At 31.6% G+C, this 23680-nt stretch overlaps 3 protein-coding genes across 8 annotated transcripts; all 3 read left to right on the top strand.

Moving 5' to 3' along the window:
- The first annotated feature begins 1380 nt into the window (after nt 1-1380).
- LOC109803350 (lysM domain-containing GPI-anchored protein 1) lies at nt 1381-5257 on the top strand. The gene is made up of 5 exons (XM_020364884.3): nt 1381-2637; nt 4053-4167; nt 4262-4423; nt 4553-4584; nt 4712-5257. The coding sequence occupies exons 1-5, from the start codon at nt 1989-1991 to the stop codon at nt 4924-4926; spliced, it is 1173 nt and encodes a 390-aa protein (XP_020220473.1). The 5' UTR covers nt 1381-1988; the 3' UTR covers nt 4927-5257.
- Nucleotides 5258-8045: 2788 nt separating this feature from the next.
- On the top strand, nt 8046-9863 carry LOC109804170 (zinc finger protein CONSTANS-LIKE 16). The gene is made up of 2 exons (XM_029272308.2): nt 8046-9034; nt 9364-9863. Exons 1-2 carry the CDS (start codon nt 8156-8158, stop codon nt 9589-9591), a joined length of 1107 nt encoding a protein of 368 aa, XP_029128141.1. The 5' UTR covers nt 8046-8155; the 3' UTR covers nt 9592-9863.
- A 4997-nt stretch (nt 9864-14860) lies between these two features.
- LOC109803349 (P-loop containing nucleoside triphosphate hydrolases superfamily protein) lies at nt 14861-23260 on the top strand. Of its 6 annotated transcripts, XM_083069017.1 has the most exons (26): nt 14861-14989; nt 15093-15196; nt 15300-15377; nt 15512-15707; nt 15820-15977; nt 16066-16176; nt 16569-16788; nt 17217-17344; nt 17443-17541; nt 17696-17773; nt 17875-17967; nt 18144-18173; nt 18277-18513; nt 18786-18992; nt 19614-19886; nt 19972-20053; nt 20149-20244; nt 20325-20501; nt 20616-20722; nt 20812-20991; nt 21082-21245; nt 21337-21590; nt 21694-21857; nt 22165-22502; nt 22831-22934; nt 23028-23260. In XM_083069017.1, exons 4-26 carry the CDS (start codon nt 15569-15571, stop codon nt 23081-23083), a joined length of 3495 nt encoding a protein of 1164 aa, XP_082925143.1. In that variant the 5' UTR covers nt 14861-14989; nt 15093-15196; nt 15300-15377; nt 15512-15568; the 3' UTR covers nt 23084-23260. The 6 variants fall into 6 exon arrangements, with proteins under 6 accessions (XP_082925143.1, XP_082925144.1, XP_082925142.1 ...); XM_083069018.1 differs by having other exon boundaries at nt 14898-15196; nt 22834-22934; XM_083069016.1 differs by having other exon boundaries at nt 14913-15196.
- The last annotated feature ends 420 nt before the right edge of the window (nt 23261-23680 follow it).

Below are 23680 nucleotides of genomic sequence, written 5' to 3'. Positions count from 1 at the left end.
ATTTAGTTTTAAAAATTGTGAAACTTAAAATTAAAAAACATCTCAAAGAAACCTTTGATGTTTTGAATTAAGATATAACGTCAAATTTATCTATGTAACTAACTTATTACTTATTGGGAAACTTTTCTTCTTATTGGGAAAATTCAAGTCTCACATTGACTAAAAATAAGACAATTAAAGAATATATAAGTAGAAAGTAACCCCCACCTTATAAGCCGATTTTGTAGGGTTGAGTTAGACTCAAATCTACTATTCTAAGATGGTATCAAAGTTATCCTAGATTCTTAAAAATGGGTCACTTACCTTTGATACATGCACCATGGACATGAGAGGGGGTGTATTGAGAAAAACTCAAGTTCCACTAATCCTAGATCATTAAAAAGGGTCACTCACCATTTATCCACGTACCAAACCCGACAATTAAATAATATATAAGTGGAAAGTAACTCTCACCTTACAAGCTGATTTTGTAAGGTTGAATTAGGCTCAAATTCACTATTTTAAGACTTCCATCTTTAACTCTCTCCCAATCGATACTAGATTTTATGGAATAAGTTATTGGAGCATAATAAACAATGAAAAAAACGAAGATACAAATATCTAAAACATGTTGAGAGGACCAACTTGTTGCTAAATGCAACAGTCTCACATGCTTTTCGCTAGTGTCTATGTGCTAATCATGTTTTGTCAATAATGTCACTTAGGTTACTGCATGCATTTAAATTTGAAAAGTGATGCAACCTTGACTTTATAAACAAGCTTATGTAAATGGAAACTCTAGTAAATGGAAAAAATATATAAGCGCTAGTGACTCTTATGTAAATGAAGAGGAGCAATTTAATTACTACACATGTAGTTAATAACTAACAATTAATTACTACTAAAAAATTCCGTGAATTTATGGAAACATGAAGAGATTCACCCATATATCCAAGTCACATATATAATGAATAATCCAATATAGTCGTTGTTAGATGAAAACAAGAGAGATAGTTCTAAATTCAACATGTATATATATCTAGACAAAACGAAATTAAGATTTGGTATCATTAAGAATTGACCAGAAAATATGTCTGTTACATTTTCTATTTTTATATACTCCGAGTTAATTTTCTTTTATTCTTAATTCGGAAAATTGACGATAAACTATGTTTCTCCGATTCAGTAAATCTATCATTCGGTTAGTAAGCCTAAATTCCTTTTTCTCTTGCCCAGTTACGGTATTCGTGAAAAATCTGAAATCCCCCACGTTTTATGCATTGCATACTTATTTGCTTTTATAGCCCTAATTGATGAGTGGCACTTTTTTTTTTGGTCACATGTCTTGTTATACAGGAAGCAAATTACTTATTAAATTACTTATTATATTATTTAATAACTTTATCTCAAAATTCATTAATAAATTAAATTTCATAATTTTATAGGTAAATTATGTCCACAATATCATATTAATTTAAATAAATAATAATAACTAATAGAGTTTAATAATTATACACTATCAATATAAAATAATTTTATATAATAAATCAATTAAAAATCACAATTAATATGATTCTTAAGATAATTAATACAAAACTCTATATAAATCTATATCATCTATATTTATATTATTATATAAAGTTTTATATTTATATAAATCATTTTATCCTCTTATTTTATTCATAAATCTAAATCACTATTTTCTTTTAATGTCTTTTTCATCTCAATTTTAATTTATTTAAAAAATAGAGATACATAATATCTCTTATTTCTTAGTTATCATAATAATAGTTTATGATTAAATGATGGTGTAAAATTTTTACTTACATGATGCTTATTAGACCAAAAAAAAAAAGTATATATAAATGATCACATGCACACACCTAACAGTTTAGTGTTCAATTGAGACTTGAGAGGATGGCAGGTAGATGTAGTCAACTAAAATCTTCTATATATAACTACTTCCCCGCCTCTGGACTAATCCAATTACCAAAAAAGAGAAATCATATATGAAGTTTCTTTGGCCTCAGATCTTGTGTTTCCTATTTTTCAGTTATCTATGTCTAGTTGAAGCAAAGTCCACCATTGAACCATGCAATTCCTCAGACTCATGTCCCTCTCTTCTCTCTTATCTCTTGCCATGGGACTCCAAACTCTCCGAAATTGCCACTCGCTTCCATGTAAGCGTGTCTGACATCATGGCTTCAAACTCCATCTTCCCCATAACAGAATCAAGTGCACACCAAATCCTCAGTGCAAAATCATTAGTCAAAATACCTATTTCATGTTCATGTGTGGATGGGATCCGAAGGTCCATGTCAATCCTTTACACTGTTCATGCATCAGACACTCTTGCTACCATATCAGATGGCTATGGTGGGTTGGTCAGTGGTGAACAAATTAAGAGTGTGAACAGCATCAATGCCACCAACCCCTTGACGAGTGGAGGCACAGTTGTAATTCCACTGCCATGCACGTGCTTTAATAATTTGAACAATGGAGGGACCGCAATTTATATGTCGTATGTGGTGAAGAGAGGGGAGAGCTTGAGGAGCATTGCAACAATGATTGGGACAACTATTTCGGACTTGGAAACTGTGAATGGGCTTGGGGAAACTCAAGTGGATTCCGGAGACATACTATCTATTCCCATTGCAGGTTGGTATATATGTTTCAATACATCACCACTTTTCTTAATAATATAAGTACTGTTGTACACCTCAACCTTTTCTTTTGGTTTTGCATGATTACACTTTATTGAAACATCTTTTTAAATTACTGCTATGGTTGCAATTTTCCTGCAATCTTTAATAGTATTGATAAATATGATCAATGCGATCACAATTGTAGTCGTGATGACTCCCTTAAAACCTTAATGCAAGATGGAGCTCGCTTTTTTTTTTCCTCTTAGCCTTTTTCACCTTTTTTATGATCATCATATAAAAGTGAGAAAGAGATTGCTAAAACTTGTTTTTGTCTCTTCAATAAGAGAGGAATATGAGAAAATAAAGGATAAAGAATTAATGTTATGTAAATATAGCATTTTTTTAATATAAAATATACATATATAGAAGTTAAAAAAATATAGAAAGCAAAAGCTACTTTGTGTGTCATTCAAGGGGAAATTAAAGAATATAAAAACTACTAGTCAATCCTAAACCCCAATAATATTACACACTTTAACATATTTATTTAACAATGTTACTAATATATATATTTAAATACGATTTTTCATATACTTTATTATTGAAACTTTAAATTATTTTCATTTAAAAAGGAATCTTTTTAGTTCGATGTGAATATAATTTACCAATAATATGAAATGTATTAAAAATGTGTATTGAAATATTTATTGTGGACACTTCTTTTTATATTTATGGTAAAATGAAAAGAGCCAATATAATTAATTGACGCCGTACTTTTTAGAGTTTTATTATAAGCTTATAAACCCTGTTGGTAAAAACAATAAAACTAGTCTCTCTCGCACTGCCACACACTCATGTACTAACTTTTCACAGACTATCTTAGTACTTCAGAGAAAGGTACAAGAAAGAAATAAATAAATAAAAGACAAACAATCAAACAGCGGATCTCTGATAATCAAGTCGTATGTGCCAACCACACAGCTCTATTAGAATTTGGATGTGGTTTAGCCCTAATGTTACACCCTCAAATTTCTGATCCAAGAAAAAAGTGTAAAACATAAATAACACAATAATACAAATAAAATAAGGGACATATATATACTGTTAATTTCTTGTATCTTTTATTTATGTTACCTTCTTTTTCAAGAAATTAAGGTCCATAGGGCTTTCTCTGCTATGCAATAATCCCGAAGGATGATTAGGGAATGAATAAGATTCCTTTCTCTTGAAAAAAGATAAGTTATTAATCTATTCGCGTTTCAACTAAATTGTTTCATAAAATATAGGATTCTGTCACATGGAACAGAGGTACGTTAGGAATATTTTTCCAAGTAAGGAAAATTTCATTAGATATAGTGATTCATCAGCTACATAATAATTACTACATTGACATAATATTCTTTAGACTTGTACTACCGTTCTTTGCAGCATGTTCATCAGCAACCTTGAATTGGTACAATGAGAGTATGATGGTCCCAAATGGCTCATATACATTAACTGCCAGCAACTGCATCAAATGCACTTGTGAATCAATGGATATCAAGTAAGATACTTACATCTGCTTGCAAATTAAAATTTGACTTTAAATTACAAAATTTAAGTCGAAGTGTGGTTGCTTACTCTCTTAATTTAACTAGGATGCGATGTGTTCCTTCTGGACTGGATGTACCCTGCTATAATTTACGTTGCAAAGGATCCAATCTTATTATCGGCGATGAATATGTGGAGCATTCAAAAACAGGTTGCAATGTGAGCCAATGTGTTTACCGTGGCCATAGGGGCGGCAAAATTCTCAGTAGGTAAGCAAGTTGAATGCTCATAATAACTATAAGCCCTAGCATATGCTAAAAAATCATAGCATCAATTTCAACTATACTATAAGCCCTAGAAAATTAAATGCTTTTTAACACAAGTTGTTGTTTTTGCAGTATGAAGAACTCTTCTTACCTCCAATGTCCGGGTAACTACTTTACTAGTAAACATGATCATCTCTACAACAAGAGCTGCATAAGTTTCAGATAACTGATTTGTTTTTACATCTTAATTATATTTTTCTTTTCTTTTCAACTTTTGTTTGTTTGTTGTAGATAATCAAAGTCATAGTGGAGTATCATGTTCACCTTCCTTGTCACCATATCATGTAGACCCATTTGTTGTGTCTCCAAAGCCATCCTCCTTCTTGCCACTGCCAGTTTCTAAGGCTGCTCTGAGTACTCGTGCCACCTTCGGAAGGGTTGATCAAATTTTGATCAATGTGCTGCAACTATTCGTGTTAAAATTTATCCTTTATTTTCTGATTTAATCAAGCGTTGGAAGTTTGAGTACAATAACCCATATCTTGTATTCAACTTTTGGTGTACAAAACTTTTGTACAAAGCCATTGTTTTTTTTTTTTTTTTTTTTTTTTTTTTTTTGATGTTTCTCATCTTTGATTTTCTATTGTAAAATTTGTTTCTATTCTCATGGGTTTGAGTTGTTAATTGAGACCACTGTTATGCCCACTTGATCATGGTGGAATTCCATTTATCGGTCTGGAGGACCTGTAGTTTATACCCTTGATTTAGAAGGGTTTGATTGTAAAAAATATTGATATTAATTTGTTGCTGCAACTGCGTTAAATTTATTTTATTATATACGTTTAATTTATTACTTCTCAAATCATATGTAAAAATTCTGAAGGTAAGTTTTGCAAATTTGTACTTATTCAAATGAATTAATTTAGGAGGTAAGAGAAACTTACAATTATTTAGAAAAATTGTTTTTAAATGCATGCATTTCTTATACAATTATTATTGAAAAACCTCACAAGTAACTTTGTTTACTACATGCTATCCCATATCGGAATTTTATTTAAAGGATTACTCTTCATTCTTTTTTAGGTTTTCTTTCTATAAAAAGTGTAGGTGACAAGATTAGTAACGGTTCGGTTCATGTATTAGAAAACAATAAGTAAAAGAAAGTTCCAAGCCAATAATGCTGATAAAATCTGACGGGAAGAAGCAATTATAAGCAAAACATCATCTGAGTGATAGCTATTTTTACCAGCTACATGTTTTGGTAGGAATATCTGATCGATCATTTGCATTCATGTTGACGTTGAATGAGAACAGGTGTCATAAAATAACTTTCTACTATTATTCCATCGATTATGAAGATTTTAAAATACCGCTATCAGATTGATATTAACAATGTTCCTCGGCACTTTAGGCTTTTATCCACATGCCACGCGTTATGTATAGTCACTACAATAAAATTTGTTATTAACGATAATTATTTAATGATAATAATTTAATTGTCGTCATATATAAAAATATTAATGACTAATATATAATAGTCACTAAAAATATATTTATATTATATTAAAATTTATTATTAACGACAATTATTTATTAGAAAAAACTTAATTCTCACATCGATTACAGATAAGATAATTAAATAGTATATAAGTGAGTAATAACTATCACCTTACAGGTTCATTTTATAGGGTTGACTCCTAATTCACTATTTTAAATTGATATCAAATCACTTATTATTACCAAATTCAATAATGTTATAAAACAATTAGAGAGCAACTTTCATCTTATAAATCTCACATTTCTTAAAAGACAAGACAATTAAAAAAATAAATTAAAAAATATATAAATAAAAGACAACCCTTATCTTACAAATTCCACATCGAGTAGAGATAAAAAAAGTATATAAGTTATGAATTTAGAAAAGAAAATTATAGGAATAAATTATTTAAAGTAAAGGAGACAATTGAAAAAATAACTTTTAATAGCCTTTAAAATGGCTACTAGAATTGCCACTAAAAAAAATAAGTTTTCTCGACAATTTAATAGATCTTTACCAGTATTTTATATAAATGCCGATAATAGTATTAACGATATTGGATACACCAGCCTTTATTTAAATGCTGGTAAAAAATAATAGTCATTTATATGACCGCTAAATAATAAATTAATTGAAAAAAAAATAATTTTGGTGTAGTGAGTAGACATAAATTTTATTCTATATATGCATTTGTCCCCCGTTTTCCCCCTGTTAAATTTTGCATGATAGGATAGACTATAGGTAGCACCTAGAATGTGAATGTCTAAATGTGCTTCTGAATTGGAATTCCAACCATGACTTTTCACTAGTCCATTCTGTTGCTACTAGGTTGTAATTTATGGTTTTGGTATTTAGAATACTTACTGGCCCAAAAAAAATGCAAAATTCTGTGGTGAACTATTCTTTGTATTGATTCCTAAAATGTCAACACTCGGAGTTAATTCTATCTGTTACATCAAAATAGTCCTTTCATCCGTGGAAATCTAAGTTAAGCATAACTTACTCAGAAGATACTGCTACGTAAAAATTGACATTATGATTGAACTAACCATACTTCAAATTTGAACCCATTGGTAGGCAATATATCCGTTTCTGTGCTGGTGACCAGGTTAATTATGCACATTAATTTTCCTTTCCTACCCTTAACACCAATGTTTACGTACGTATGGCGTGCAAAAGAAAATGAATAGAAAGTGACAAATTAAAATTAGTGGGTTTTATGATCGAAAAAACTCAGCCACCAATGTAAGATAAAGGGAGAAAGCAAGACAAAACCCCCTATTACCATATTTAACTAAATCATTAGCAAACACAAACCATGCTTTAATTATGGTTTAGATTTTTCTTAAACAGAAGTAACGAGCTCTAAAACTGAGAGTTAGTATCAAAATTAGTTAACCAGAATAAATGAATAATACATATTCAAGCACCGCCCAGCATCCATTGGTTGAAAATGCACTATGACAAGGACAAGGGATGGGTAGAAGGCAACCGCTGGTGAAGTGAAAGCAGCCTCATGCCAGGGACCACAAATTGGAAATTTAATGTTCTACCAGGAATTATTGAATTATAAAAGTAACACAACAAATGGGTCGTACTCAAATTTTAATGCACAACTCATACTAACCCTAGTAGAGTAGTAGGTCCCTACCAAATGGGTCCATGAGAAATCCCATAATTAGAAAGGCAACCAATGGGATTTCAGAGAACAAGATGAACATCAAATCTCCAGCCAATAAACACTGGGATGAGGCCAAATGGTGGGTCCCATGAACCTCCACTGGAAATTACCAAAAGTGCATGGACAGATTGAGATTTGAGAGAAAGTAGTAAGACTGTAAGAGAAATTGGCCAATCAACTTTGTAATATATTTTCTTTTAATTATGTTTTTTCATGTATAATTAAAATTTAAACGGGAGATCTTTCTTAAGAAAATTAAGTCTAAAAAATGTTTATTAATTAGGGGAAATGAGTTTTTGAGTCTGGGATGAACAAACCCTAAGCACAAAAAAATAAAAACGACAGGCCCCAGTGCCACACTACGTACGCTGTCAAGTCTCAACACACACCAACAATAATTGAACCATTTGCCTACCTGATTCTAAGGAAATAAATAAACGAAAAGCGCACTTCAATATTCCATTGTTATTAGCATTTCACACTTGACAAACCAAAAACACATAGAAAGGTTTCTACGATGAGAGACATGAAAGACACAGGTGCCTTGGGAGGCAAGACAGCACGAGCCTGCGACAGCTGCATCCGCAGAAGGGCAAGGTGGTTCTGTGCAGCTGACGATGCTTTTCTCTGCCATGGCTGCGACACTTTGGTTCACTCCGCCAACCAGTTAGCAAGCAGGCACGAAAGGGTTCGGATTCAAACCGCATCCTCCAAGGTAACCACCACCACGCACGCATGGCACAGTGGATTCACACGCAAGGCAAGAACCCCGCGTCACAACAACAACAAACACTTCGCACTGCAACAACGTCTCAAAGACGAAGTGCTCTTCAACAACAACAGTGTTCTTCCCCTCGTGCCGGAGCTCGGAGGGGAAGAACCGGTGGTTGTGGATAACGATGAGACAGAGGAACAGATGCTGTGTCGTGTGCCTGTGCTTGAATTTGACCCTTTTGAAATGAGAACCGATGACTTGGACAGTTTTTCTGACATGGATTTTGCCGAGTTTGCTGCTGATGTTGAAAGCCTACTTGATAAAGAAGACGATGAAATAAGTGCGAGTGTGGGAGTGGAAGGTGCAATGGTGAAGGTTAAGGATGAAGAGGAAGTTGATGGTGATGTAGCGTGTTATCTTGAGTCGGTTTTTGACATGACAAATGATGATGCGTTTCGTTGGAATAACATTGAGTCTGTGTTGTCGGCTGCACGGGAAGAGAAGGAGGAGGGTGTGGTGGCGTGTGATGGTGGGGTTATTAATGAAGAAGGGGGAACAAAGAGAGACATATTTTTGAGACTAAACTATGATGAGGTTATTACTGCTTGGTCTAGCCAAGGTTCTTCTCCATGGACAACTCCAAACCCACCTAAGTTCAACTCTGATTATGACTTTTGCTTGGTACTACTACTTAACTTTCTTTTTTCAATGATAATTGTGTGCATGTTTGGATTAAAATTTGCATACTTAAGTTTGGATGAACTTTATATTTGGCAAATCGAGTTTGCAAAGTAGCCCTCCTTTTTCTTTCATTTCAAATTAATTCAGTTTCAAGATGAGGCAAAACTCCATTTACTATTGAACCCAACTGACAATCATTTTTTTTTCAGTTTAATTTTTTGAATGGATGTTGGAGGCCTCCCAACTTAAACCAATTATATGCATGCACAATTACATCTATATATCATCTATGATTGATAAGTGGGTTTTCTTTTGTTTGTCGTTTTCAGGGTTTGAGTGGTGTAGATGGAGAAATGAGAAGCTTAAGGGGGCACCTAGATGGGGGAAGAGAAGCAAGAGTGTCGAGATATAGAGAGAAGAGAAGGACTCGTTTGTTTGCAAAGAAGATAAGATATGAAGTAAGGAAGTTGAACGCAGAGAAAAGGCCTAGAATGAAAGGTCGTTTTGTAAAGAGGACATGCTTTGTTGGAGCCACTGCTTTTCCTGCTTATCACTGACATCAATCAGTTAACGGATCCATCCATCTTTGCTTTTTCTGCAAATTTGGATTAATACTTGGTTTGGCTACGTATGTGCCTATAGCCTGTATTATAATAATAGAGATAATTTACTGAATTAGAATTTTACTAGAGTTGTTGCTTGGGATATTTCTGTCTATGTATATCTCTAGCAGGTTTACTAAGCGTTATTGGGTAATCCAATTTTGGAAGCCTTTTTATTGTTTCTTATTGGAAATTCAATTATTCAATGCTGATGTTGTTATTAACTACTTGATTTTTTAGGTCGCTGATTAACAATGTTTAATGTCATCAGGTTGAGATGACTGGTGGGTTTTATATATATTTATCTGCTCCTGACTTCGGTTCCATGTTTTATGTTTTTTTTTTAAATTTTTTTTATAGATATTGTATATATATAAAAAGGTATAAGTAATACCCAAATAATTTTTAAGAAACATTTCATAAAAGTAGTTTTCTATAACATATATGTATTAATGATTACAAAATATTTAACAAATATTCTATATAAATATTGTGTAACTACCACTTATTATGTTAATCACCAGTAGCACATATACATTGCCTTATATATAGTTGCAAGTATTCTAAAAAGATATATAAGCAAATGCATTAATATTAAGTAATCATATCACACTACCTTTGTCTCATATAGTCACAATATGTATGACCACTTCTTATACCTTAGTTGATTATGCAATCAAAAGCACGAGAAATTCGTTGGACAAATAAATAACAAAAAAAATGGTTTATAAACATTCAACCGTGATCAATTATAAAAAAGAATAAGGTGTAACACATGTTTCTTGTCAAATTAATGGTTGTTCTTGAAAATAATTAATTTCTAGGGTTTCAAATAACTTAAATGATAGCAGACTACATATAAATTCAGCTCAAGTTTTCCCTTTTTTGCCCTTAATAAACACATATTTTATGTTCATGAAGAATAAATTCATTAATAATATTCTCATCAAGTTATGTACAATGGAAATCTGAAATTCATGTCAATGGTAAGGGCTGGGTTGGAATAGTTAATGATATTAATTGATTTTAGAAATATATGGATGCGTTCAACTTGTTAATGTTAATTCACGTCTATATGCGTTCAACTTGACCAAAACGTGTGAATTCAAACACACTTAGTTAAGAAGATGCGATTAATCTTGTCAATCTCTACAAGTTCACGAGAAACCGAAATTACTTAGCAAGAGATCTTTCATAATTTCACCGTTTACAGTGTGATGGCTCATTGTTATATACAAGAGATATAAAGATTATATAACAATTCATATAATACTATCTTTTCTCTCTATCAACAGGTCATATCATTCATCTTCTCCTATCTTTTTCTCCAACATATTTGGTGTCCATATATATATATATATATATATATATATATATATATATATATATATATATATATATATATATATATATATATATATATATATATATTGGCTTCGTCGTATATCTTGATATAATCAAACCATATATGAAATTAACTAATTTGAACATAAATGTCTCAAATTATTAATAAGGATTAAATGTTTTAATTGGAACTATCTCATATCACTTGTGGTATATAATATCAAGTGAAAGGAAAGGTCACCTATTAAACTTTTATCATTCCTTGTAAAGTGATACACCATTAATTTTAGGAGGATTTTTAAATTTATCTCTAAAACTTGTAATCTTTGTTTAACATGTTTTTATTATTATAACATAATAAATAAAAAATTGTTGATGCGTTTTTGTGTACATAGGTAAAAACTAGCAAATCACTTTAAATTCATGTTTTTGTTGTTTTCTTTATGGCGCATTTCATCTCTTATGTGTGGGGCTTTGCACAAACATGCAGAACTACCAGTGGCAGCGATATATGGGAATTGAAAATGAAAACTCCTATCAAGAACCACAAGATCATCATGACCTCTTGTATGGTCATAATTATATTATTCAGGACACTAATTCAACAAGGTATGTCTGTTTAAGCCTATGGTCGTTACATACAAATACAAGTGACATAACTTGAAAGTTGTCTTTCTGATGCCTCAAGAGCTACTTGGTGCAGTAGATGACAGATTCTGACATGAATGTTTTGTTCTCTCTATACGAGAAATGAGTGGTCCAAATATTTGTGGTTACTGGGCCAGATTTTGTGAAAACGAAATAACAGAAACTTCAAAAAGGTAATGGCACAGGACAAACACTCTAAATGGAAAATGGGGTCATCACACAACATACAATCATCATCATGTCTCAATTTTTCTTGGTCCCTCTCCCAATCACTCACACGATCCTTAACTTTTCTTTATGAATCACTTTCTTTATTTGGGTCCCTTTCTGCAATTAGCTTCTTGTTAATAGGAGTAGAGCCACCGCATGTTGCTCCTTCTCCATTCACAACTTCATTATTCAACATGCACTTTAGATCATGGTCCTTTCCTATTTGAGAGGAATGTCTCAGATTTTTTCCTCCCCCTTCACATATCATGGCCAATTCATATAATTTCCTATAATTGGCTCAAACTAGTTTTTCTTTCACAAGTCTCTAATACAATTTGGCCTTCCTAACATTCAAACTTCAAACCGTCTTATCTCTTCCTAGTTACCTTTTCTTTCACAAGTCTCAGTCTCACTTTTTTTTTATTTGTAAAAAAAGTGATGTTAAAAAGTAAGAACAAAATAAGTGTAAAATAATAGAAACTCATTACTTTTAACTATGTTTTCATAAATTGGCTTAAATTTTCCGCAAATTTTCATAATATTAACTCGTTACCTTTTTGTTTTGTTATTTATTTATTGTTATCTCTATTCCAACTTTTCTAATTAATAATATATATATTTTTAAAAAATAAAATGTAAAATTAATTAGAAGAGGTAAATAGAGTTAACAATAATTAAAACAAATATGAAAGTGAAATTAAAATTAAAGTTCACATTTAATATTTGCATTCAAGTCCATTTTACATTTTTATGTTTTATTTATTGACATCTTTATTCAACTTTTCTTAGTAATTATATTTTGAAAAATTCAAAATGTAAAATTAATCAGAGTAGGTGAATTAATTTAGATGTCAATAACTAATTAAAACAAATATGAAAGTGAAATTAAGATCAAATTTCAGATTTAATACTTGTATTCAAGTCTTTTTTACTTTTATTTATTTATTTATTGTCATCTGTGTTCAATTTTCTAATTAATTATATTCTGAAGAAAACTCAACATGTAAAATTAATTAAAGGAGGTTAATAGAGATGAATTAAGACAAATATAAAAGTGAAATTATAACCAAGTTGAAGGCTAATGCCTTTGGAGTGTTTTTCCTAAGACGTAAATTTTATTTCTTCTTTGCTTGTCGTTCATTTTCCCCCATAAAAATATATACATGAAAGTGAAATTAAGATTAAATTTCACATTAATACTGGTATTCAAGTACATTTACATAATATATATATATATATATATATATATATATATATATATATATATATATATATAATTTTGATATTTAAAAGAAGAATGATCAATATTTCATTTGATTAAAATTAAAAAACTTAACAGGTTCTACAATCAATCGGAGCCTTCAATTATTGGACTAGCTAACCTTCTCTACTGGGCTTTTTGGCCCTCTAACAGCTTCTACAATATTACCTTTCCATTCATAATTCAAAGCTTCATAGTTCATATATATATATATATATATATGAACTAGGTACAGATCAAATCTATAAAATTTTAAAAAATTTAAAAATTATTTAATATTTTATTTCATTAATTTAAGTTAATAAATAATTATAAAAAACATTTTTACATATTTAATTTGTGTATTAAGAACTTTAAATTCAATGATTGGATCAGTGAAATTTGATATAAAATATGAGTTATTAAACAAAGTAAATCTAGATAATCCAATATGAAGTATCATCCATTAGAAATCATAATTAATATTTGCTAAAAACTGTAAACACATACAACATAGACATTTTTTCCTAACAAAATTTATTTCGAATAAAAATCCTAATTTGAATTTTAAATAATTGTTAAGATAAAAGTCATTGCTATTTGTGTCATTGACACTCAAAACTTTTTATTAAATCATCGTTGTGTCATAATGATATAACGGATTTTATGAGGAAAGATTGAAATATTCAACATATATGTGCATAATTTTTAGTCAAATTGAGTTCAAATTCAGGCAATTGGTTAAGAACATTGGATAGTACTCATCGTGTGAGGATGACTAAGGTTACTTATAGTTGATGCTAAGGGTTCTCTTTCTAACGTTGTAATCTTTTCCTTTTCTTTTCTTTCTCTGCTGTTAAAAAAGCATTAATATAATTTATTTATTTATTTTAAAAATGATTTGTATAAGATTTTCTTTAATTTGTTGAGTCTAATAATTCATAGTTGAATTATTTGGTTCTGCCTTTAAATAAAAATGTATTAGTGAATAATCTTTTTATTCACATAAATACTTCTAAAAAAATTAAAGTATTTTATTAATAGATAATAAAATTCCTGCGTAGATTCTAGCAAAAAAAATTAAATATTTTTACTAATAAATAATAAAATTCCAAAATTAAAAGCGTTTTTCATAAAGAAATATGTTTTCAGTCGTTATTATCAAATATATAATTGCTAATTTAATTTGATTTAACATTTGGTCCAAAAAAAATATACTTTCCTAGTTATTTCAAACCATTTATCTCTTTTATCTTTATTTGTATACTTGATTTTCTCAACTATTTATCTCTTTAATTTATTATTTTGAAATTAAATTTGAATATTTTTTAAAACAATTATTTATAGTTTCAACAAATATTAATACTGTATTTTGTAAAGTTCTATTTATATGTATCAACCTATCCATTTTAAGGATAAAAAATTAAATAAATAAAAAAAGAGCTGACGCAGCGACACATGGGTGTGTTGATGCACGTGCAAATCCAAGATTCCTTAGTAACTGGTAAGGGGGGAATAGGAAGATTGATTTGAGTGATAAGTGATAAGAAAGTAGTGAAAAGTGAAAAGTGAAAACAGTTAGAAACTTAGAAAGAAGAGAAACCGTCACACGTGCCACTTCTCTTCTCTCTTTTTGGCGCCAAATGATCGTGACGCAGAGAGTGTTACTCTCCTGTTTTCTCGGAACACTCTATCTTCTTTCTCACTACCAAACACTAACTATCATCATAACATTATGTTATTATTATTATTATTATTATTTTTTAAATCATTTTAATTTTGTTTTTTTATTCAAAATAATTAAAAAAATAATAATATATCCAATCGATCCATCTCTCTCTCTCTCTCTCCCAGTCTCCTCGTATTCAATCTGAATCAATAACCATCTTTGATCTTTGATTCAACGTGAACGTACATCTCACTGCATCTCGCCTTTGAATTAATAATGCACCATTATATCTTCTGTTCTCACTTTTCACGTTCTTCTTTTATTTTCTCCTTCTCCATCTTCCAGTTTTGCAAATCTTCCCATTCTTGAAGGATCAACGAGCTCAATTAGGCTTCTGTTAAAAGGGTTCTTAAAACTATTATGCATCGGTTGAATTCACGTTTTTCTTGGTATTCTTTATATTGTTGGAACATTACTTTGAAAATCTTGAAATTTGAAATTCAATGGCACATAAAAAAATTGTCCTTTTTGACTCCAACCTCTTGTGACCAGTTTTTCAGGTTGTCTTTTGTGTTTGTGAGAAAATTAGTGGCATATTCTCAGCCTCAATTACTTTACAAGGTTTCAAAGGTCGTGTCTTTTCTGTTTTGAACTGTCCAATGGAATTGGAATCATCATGTTTTAATTGCATTGAATTTGTCTAATTTAATTCAGATTATACCATGTTTCTAACTGTTACTTTTATGATTGGATATTAATTTCAGGCTTGAGCTTTCAAGAGTTTCTTGAATGTTATGATTAAATGGGGATTTCTTTGAAACATGTCTCCATGGAAATCTGAAGTTCCCATAGTGATGAATTCTGCATCTTATGACATTTCAGAACCCAGTGACTTGGACAGCCCAAATGCTAGTTCCAATGGAAATGGGAGTTTTCTGACCTTTTATGGTGAGGTGGAAGGTAATGTTGATAGGACTTACTTAGTAACTTACCACCCCTGTTAGTAATTTTCATGTTATGTGTATTCATAATTCATTCATGTGGTGATCTCCTTCTGTTTGAAAATTTTCAGCCAAACATCGATTGCTTTTGGTTCACTGGTTAACTAGTCTTGTTCCTTCATTGTACTTCCCAATAAATGTCACGGATGGTGAATTAAGAGCATGCTTGAGCAATGGTACAGTTTTGTGCCAGATACTGAACAAGCTAAGACCTGGTACCGTGAATGTGGTAACACTTTTTAACCTTTTAATTAACTCAAACTTTAATTTGCAACTTGATTTGAGGTATACCTTTAAGTCTGGATTCTCTTATGTAGGTTAGTGAACCTGATAATTCTCTGCCATCACAATCAGAAAATGTTAAATCGTTTCTGAAAGCTATGGACGGAATGGGAGTACCCCGGTTTGAAATATCAGACCTAGAGAAGGTATAAGAGGCCTAACTTTGTGTAATACATTCAAATTATAGCTTTAATTTCAAAAATTAGAACAAAACTTAGTCCGGAGACAGTTACACATTTGTCGTCAATAAGGCATTATTACAAAAAAACCTTAGGAAATATTGTTAGTGAATCTTGTTAAAGAAGCATGTCGTGAGGGATTCCTAGGTTTGTGCATATGGAAAAACATATATCAAGATAGGTTAAGCTCTTGAATGAATATCGGTATTTCGAAAAATTAATCCTAATTAACTTTTGTCTAAAGTCGATAATTAAATCGCAGTATAAAAAACTTTACATTTCCCAATGTATTCTAATTTAGTTTTTCATAAGCCTCTTTCATGTTCTTTGTGGGGTTACATGTGTCTTTTGTTGTGTAGGGGTCTATGAAAGCTGTTGTGGATTGTCTTTTAACACTCAGAGCAAAAAGTTTGCGGAATGCTTTGGGAGATAATATTTCTGTAACTAATTCCAACACGGTGAGCCCTCGTGTAAATATACCACCCAATTTTCATCATTCTCCATCATTTAGTGGAGACCAGAAGAAGAGTTTAGCTGGGTCAAAGTTGCAACGTGTTATGAGTACCCCAGTTATGGCGGGTCGGTGAATTTTATTCAACTCAGACTCCTTTACTGTGTGTTTATACATACAATTTCTTGTCAACAATAAAAAAAACTTATCTGTAACTTGAATTTCCTAAGAAAAGAAATTTGTTGAGTCCTACCTTGTACGTTTAAAGCTAAGGGTAAATAAACTACATGCACTATAAAAAGTGTTAGTCCTATATTTGATTTCTGTTATTAATGCCCACTTTAGTTACCAAAACAAATGATTTAGTTACTTATGACATTATATGATTTATCTAAAAGTTTTGTCCTTAAGCTAAATCTTAACTTTTCTTTGGATGACCTTTTCCTTGAAATTTCTTGTTAGGATACCACTTATCTATACTTTTTGTCCATCATCAGTTTCCAAATAGATGGTGTTCTTGTTTATAAGTGATTAGTTTTATTTGTATACTCTGCAGAATCACCAGCTTCATTGATACACCATGTTGGTCATAAGTTCCATGAGGTGTTTCAACTGAAACCTGGGAGTTACGCAGATCTTCCTGCTGCAAAAATATCAGAAATGATGACGTCAGACAGTTTAGATGTAAGTTTTTAAACTCAAGACTCTGCATTTTATTCACGTATCTATGTGTATAGATACACATTTTATGTTCTATTTGATACATCACTGATTTGTTTCAGATTCTAATGATACAGACTGCACCGACTCAATCGCTTCTGACCGTGGTGAATGGTATTCTTGAAGAAAGTGTTGAAAGAAGAAATGGGGAAATACCTCATGTATGGCCTTGGAGACTTTGGTTTGGTGTTACATATGTTCATAAAATCATTCATAAAACCAAATGTATATAATCCATGCAATTGGGTTGCATAGCACCACAAACACATGTTCCACACAGTTTCATAACCATTGTTTATTATAATTGTTGTTCAGCGCGTGGCTTGCTTATTGAAAAAGGTTACTCAAGAGCTTGAGCGTCGCATGTCAACTCAAGCAGAACATTTACGAACTGTATGTTATGTTCATTACATTATTTTCAAAAGCTAGTTAATTAGTTACTTTTGGTTTCTCTGGAATTTTCTTCATATCACTTTCTTACCCTGTGACTTCAGCAAAACAATCTTTTTAAGGCTCGAGAAGAAAAATACCAATCGAGAATACGAGTACTCGAGGCACTTGCATCTGGAACTAAAGATGGAAGTGAGGTATCACAAAACATTTGTGTAGTCATTTTGTTAGAAGTAGATCAATTTTATTGGGTTGAAATCATCTCTATTTCGTGTCCTTCCAATTAAAAGTGGCAACATACTTTATCCGCTTGCTAGTTACTTTTGCATGTTGGTATGAGTTTTCTATTTACCGGAGGGAACTTTTGTAACAGGTATTTCCTACCAAGTTTCAGCAGTTTAAGGTAATGGTTTCTTGCTTTGCAGAGTAAACAGCATATTGATGGACTTTTAATTAAATTATTTTCGTGTTATTTGGATTTTAGGTTCTTTGTCCCTTGAATGCAGGTTAAGAAGATCAAAGAGGAACAAAAAAAGTTAGATGAAAATGCAGTTATTAGGTTGATAAAAGAGCAGGAGAACAAAAATTTGGAAATTTCAGCCTTCAAGATAGAACTGGAAACAGCCAAAAGAACATATGGACTACAATTCTCACAGTTGGAAGAAGAAACTAAATGTGCTAAAGAAGAATTTACACTGAAAGCCCAAGAACATGAGCATCAATTGCAAGAATTAAGAAATAAGGTAACGGTTCTTACTTTGCACGCTAAGCAATATATTGCTACACCTTGGAGATTGGACAAGACCAAGAGGCTTTAGTTAAAAGACAAAACTTAGATGCATTTCTTTATGCTTTTGGTATTGTTTTTCGATTAGAATTAGAATTTTATTTTAGTAAATTTTTATTAAAAAATTTATTACTCTATTTTTGATTGAAAAATAATATAAAAACATCTAAGGAATTTTATTCAAATTTTATCCTTATATAATTATTTTCGTGTTATTTGTATTTTGAGCCCTTTGGCCATTCAATACAGGTAGAAGAGATCAAAGGACAAGTAAAAACAACAGATGAAGAGGACAAAAATTTGGAAATTTCAGCATTAAAGCATGAACTGGAAACAACCAAGAAAACATATGAAGAAAGATGTTCACTGTTGGAAGAAGAATATGAGCATCGATTGGAAGAATACGAGCATCGTTTGGAAGAATTTAGAAATGAGGTAACGGTTTCTTACTTTTAAAGATATGCAATACACTGGTACACTTCTATATACAGACAAGAGATTTTAATTAATCTAGATTGATATCCACACAACATCCATCTATGTATTTTTCTAATTAAAACATCAATCATTTAAAAATTTTAATTTAATATTAATTAGTATAATATTATTTGAATCATTATTTATTTTTATAAATAAAATGCTATAATTTATTTGAAAAACAAACTACTTATTTAATCTCAAATATTACTTAACATCAATTTTCTCCTTAAAATTACAATATCAAATAATTCTTTTAAAGATAAAAATAGCGTATGAGATTATACTCGTGTGGTGCACGTACATGTATATTTTTTTATATTATTTTAATTATTTAAAGTTAAAAGTGTTAAAATTTAAGTTATAATATTTATGCTACATATTATGTTATGCTAATTAAAAATAAGAATGAAAACATTAAATATAAAAACCAAAATAAGAAATTTTATTTACCTTTGTAAAAAATAATTTTAATACATGCTTTAAATGTGTCTTTGTATTAACCAGCTTTTAACATGGTATAGAGAATTTTGATGTTTTCTTGTATTATGGATCCTTTGGTTTGGTCCTTCAACGCAGGCTGAGAGGATCGAAGAGGAAAGAAAGAAGGCAGATGAAAGAGAAATCAATAGGTTGATGAAAGAGCATGAGGACAACAAATTTGAAATTTCATCATTGAAGGAAGAACTGGAAACAACTAAAGAAACATATGAAGTTAAGTGCTCACAGTTGGAAGAATTAAAAAATAAGGTTAAGGAGCTTGAGGTTTCTTCTGAATCAAAATATCAGAAGTGGAAAATGAAAATGAACCAATTGCAGACTGTTGTAGAATTTCAATTCAGTTCCCTACAGGTAAACATACAAATGTGTTAATGTCAATGTTATCTTGTTGATGTGTCAAACATTACAATTTTGTACTGAATTTGCAAACATCCAGAGAATGAAATTATCTTGGGAATCGATGAAGCAAAGTGTTGTGAAAGAGCAAACGGCTTATGCAGAGGAGTGGGAACGATTAGGTAGGCCTTGTTATTAGAATGCCATCTTATAGTGCACCCTCTTTCCTTCTTTGGAGGTGTAATTCTGATCATTTGATTGTAAATTAATTCTTCAGGTGCAAATCTTAAACCAATGGCACTGGCAGCTGCGAACTACCATGCTCTTCTTGCTGAAAACAAAAAGCTATTTAACGAGATTCAAGAATTAAAAGGTGGCAATGTCTGTGTCTGTCTTCTAGACTATTTATGTGCAAGTGTACTATTAATTCACACGAACTTTTTTCTGATACAGGAAATATCAGAGTATATTGTCGAGTTAGACCATTTCTTTCAGAAAAGAAGGAAAAACAGTCTATTGTTGAACACATTGGTGAAAATGATTTGGTTGTGGCAAATCCATCCAAAGAAGGAAAAGATGCTCTTCGGTCATTTAAGTTTAACAGGGTTTTTGGCCATGCCACAACTCAAGGTTTATGCTATATACACGCCACTTTTAAGATTAAAACTTTTGATTACAGAGTCACCCATTATTTTTAGTTATGTTAACATTCTAATGTTGATATTAATAATGTGAATGGTGCAGCGGAGGTATACTCTGATATCCAATCTTTAATAAGATCAGTTTTAGATGGGTATAATGTGTGTATATGTGCTTATGGCCAAACTGGTTCAGGGAAAACTTACACAATGGTATGAACATTCTGGATATATTGATTTTTATCTCATACATCATGCTATTGAAGGAATTCTTCATTCTATAAGATGCCAACTTTTCTCAGACTGGTCCGAATGGGGCAACAAGCGAGACTATTGGTGTTAATTATCGAGCTCTAAATGACCTCTTCAGGATTTCCACAAGTAGACAAAGCTTCGTAGAGTATGAGATTGGGGTTCAAATGGTTGAGATATATAATGAGCAAGTGCGTGACTTGTTAGCAACAGATGGTTCTCCCAAAAAATATCCTTTCTTTCAATAAATTTGGACAATTTATTTTTTGCATGGATTTCCTTCAAGTTTTTTTCCCTCTTATTTTCCTTAAATGCACACACTTGGGATATTGAATCAATCGCTACCAAATGGCTTAGCAGTACCAGATGCTAGCTTGTTCCCTGTGAAAACACCTCCAGATGTGTTGAAGCTAATGGACATTGGACTTAAAAATAGAGCCATTGGTGCAACTGCTATGAATGAAAGAAGTAGCCGTTCTCACAGGTTACACCACTTTTTTTATCCTTTCTTTAACTTTCAACATTGAAATGCAGGCTTTCTGTTATGATGACATCATGTAAACTTATGTGCACAGTGTGGTCTCAATTCATGTTCGTGGGAAGGATTCGAAGACTGGTTCTACTATGGTTGGTAATCTTCATTTGGTAGATTTGGCCGGAAGTGAAAGGGTAGATCGGTCTGAAGTAATTGGGGATAGGCTTAAGGAAGCACAGCATATAAACAAATCACTAGCTGCCCTTGGAGATGTTATTTTTGCCCTTTCTCAAAAGAGTCCTCATGTACCTTACAGAAACAGCAAGCTTACTCAACTTCTACAAACTTCTCTTGGTAAGCCTTTGTGCATCATATATCAATGTTAACACGCCTTCAATCTTTTTCATGTAGAATTTGTTTTGAGCTTTGAACCTTGTCTTTGATTTTACTGCACAAGGTGGTCAAGCAAAGACACTCATGTTTTTCCAGATTAATTCAGACGTTAGTTCATATTCTGAAACTCTCAGCACTTTAAAGTTTGCTGAGAGGGTTGCTGGAATTGAATTAGGAGCTGCACGAAGTAGCAAAGAGGGCAAAGATGTCAGAGAATTAATGGAACAGGTACCTTACCTTTTGTCTACCAAATTGATTATGTTGGCATGATTGTATTACACACTTTTCAGCTTTGTGAATGCACTAAAATGCGCCTTGTGAATGCACTAAAATGCCTTTCAGTTGATCATATATCTGTTTCCTTTCATTTTATACTTTGAAGTGCATGTTTGTACTAAAGTTTGCAAACGTAAATTTGAATGAATTTCATTTTGCAAACTTAAGTCTTAAAAGCAACCCTGATTTACTTTAATTTGAAGCTTTTGTTTAGAGCCAAACAGATAACTAATTAGCCTCTTCCTTGCCTGACTTCCAGGTGTCTTCTTTGAAGAGCGCTCTTTTGGCAAAAGATGAGGATATTGAAAGGCTTCAATTACTCAAAGGTAGCAATCGTAAGCGAAACCTGATTCCACGAAGTGGAAGTAGTAAGCACTTCGATGATCATATGCACCAAAATGATTTTTCCCATCAATATGAACTTCCTGGGGGAGAGATAGGAAAACATATTGCAGAAACTTCGGGATTCACAGATTCTGATTTTGATGGAAGATCGAGTGATCTTTCGGACAGTGGTATTGCTCCAGGCACGGAAACTGATGGCTCTGAAAATTCAAGTATCACTGGAGGCACAAAATCATCAGAGAAGATGGAGAGGTGAGTAGTGCTTATTCTCTATTACGGCTTTGGCCACTGCCCTTTACATTCCTGCTAAACACTAAACAGTTACTAAATCTTCATATTAGAAAGGAATTTTTTTTAATAATTTCCTAGCTAGTTGTTACAATATTAAGGTTATTGCATAGTAGGAAATCAGTTTTATGCATTTTAAATTTGCATCAGTTGATGCCTACGTGTATTCATGCATGGCCGGGAACAATCAGTGATAATTAACCTCACATGCATCATTTAGTAGTCATGCATGCTTAAAACTAGTGTACACATTATTCAATTTCTTTTTAACATTCTTAATTTATGTATTCAGCAGATCTAAAGCTATTCGCAGAACCGTTCAAGCGATGAGGAAATTAGGCCTAGCGCCATCTATCACTGGCAGCCAACTGAAGGACCCCATGAAGAAGCCATCAGGTATGTCACATAAAGTTGAAGCCGATATGAATACTATGTTAACTATTTTCTTCTTAAAACCTGTGCTCATTGAACTCTTAAATTTGATTTCAGGTATGAAAAAAAGCGTCAGTATAGGCAGCCTTAGACCTCAAAAACTATGGAAGTAAAGTAGGAAGCACAAGAATACTCTTTCACTATTTGACGCACCATGTAAATATTATTATTTCGTTGGTATGTTCTAGCACTTGATTTTTAATCATATTGGTGACATTTTTGTGGGTATTTGTATTCACAAGTCTGACACCACCCAAAAAATAAAAAAAGAATCAAAGTTTATGTGCAAACATAGGAGAGCTAAACTCCAGTTAAAAATAGAAAAAGTATTTACAACAAGCATTCAACAAGTTGATGTACAGCTTGATCCGCGTAGAACAATAGGTAAACAACCTTGTGCTTCTATATCACACTTTAAAAAAAAACATGTATCTTTATACGGTTAGTCTGTGACATGCATGTGAAGGTTATGATAGGCAAACATCGCTGGCCCATATCAACCACTAACCATAAAGACACGCCAAAACTATCTGCCCTAAAATAGATAAACATATAAATCAACTTATAAGAAGTTATTCTGGTTTAATAAGTAATTTTGAGCTTGAATTTTGATATGAAATTATTCTAATTTAATCAATAATTGAGTTTGAATTGAGTCCATAACTGTGTTAAATATTAAAAAAGAGAGAATTTTACTGTCGATAATGCCT

Source organism: Cajanus cajan, chromosome 2 (assembly GCF_000230855.2).
Source record: "Cajanus cajan strain Asha chromosome 2, NIPB_CcT2T_4, whole genome shotgun sequence".
NCBI lineage: Eukaryota > Viridiplantae > Streptophyta > Magnoliopsida > Fabales > Fabaceae > Cajanus > Cajanus cajan.
This window is presented reverse-complemented; position numbering and strand designations above follow the sequence as displayed.

What these genes read in the sequence shown, in the direction of transcription:
- LOC109803350 (XM_020364884.3), top strand. Translation starts at nt 1,989, where the DNA reads ATGAAGTTTCTTTGGCCTCAGATCTTGTGTTTCCTATTTTTCAGTTAT. An exon ending in ACTATCTATTCCCATTGCAG is followed by an intron (nt 2,638 to 4,052) that starts GTTGGTATATAT and finishes CGTTCTTTGCAG; the next exon opens with CATGTTCATCAGCAACCTTG. An exon ending in TTCTTACCTCCAATGTCCGG is followed by an intron (nt 4,585 to 4,711) that starts GTAACTACTTTA and finishes TGTTTGTTGTAG; the next exon opens with ATAATCAAAGTCATAGTGGA.
- LOC109804170 (XM_029272308.2), top strand. Translation starts at nt 8,156, where the DNA reads ATGAGAGACATGAAAGACACAGGTGCCTTGGGAGGCAAGACAGCACGA. An exon ending in CTGATTATGACTTTTGCTTG is followed by an intron (nt 9,035 to 9,363) that starts GTACTACTACTT and finishes TGTCGTTTTCAG; the next exon opens with GGTTTGAGTGGTGTAGATGG.
- LOC109803349 (XM_083069017.1), top strand. Translation starts at nt 15,569, where the DNA reads ATGTCTCCATGGAAATCTGAAGTTCCCATAGTGATGAATTCTGCATCT. An exon ending in GAGTACCCCAGTTATGGCGG is followed by an intron (nt 16,789 to 17,216) that starts GTCGGTGAATTT and finishes TATACTCTGCAG; the next exon opens with AATCACCAGCTTCATTGATA. An exon ending in TCAGAGAATTAATGGAACAG is followed by an intron (nt 21,858 to 22,164) that starts GTACCTTACCTT and finishes CCTGACTTCCAG; the next exon opens with GTGTCTTCTTTGAAGAGCGC.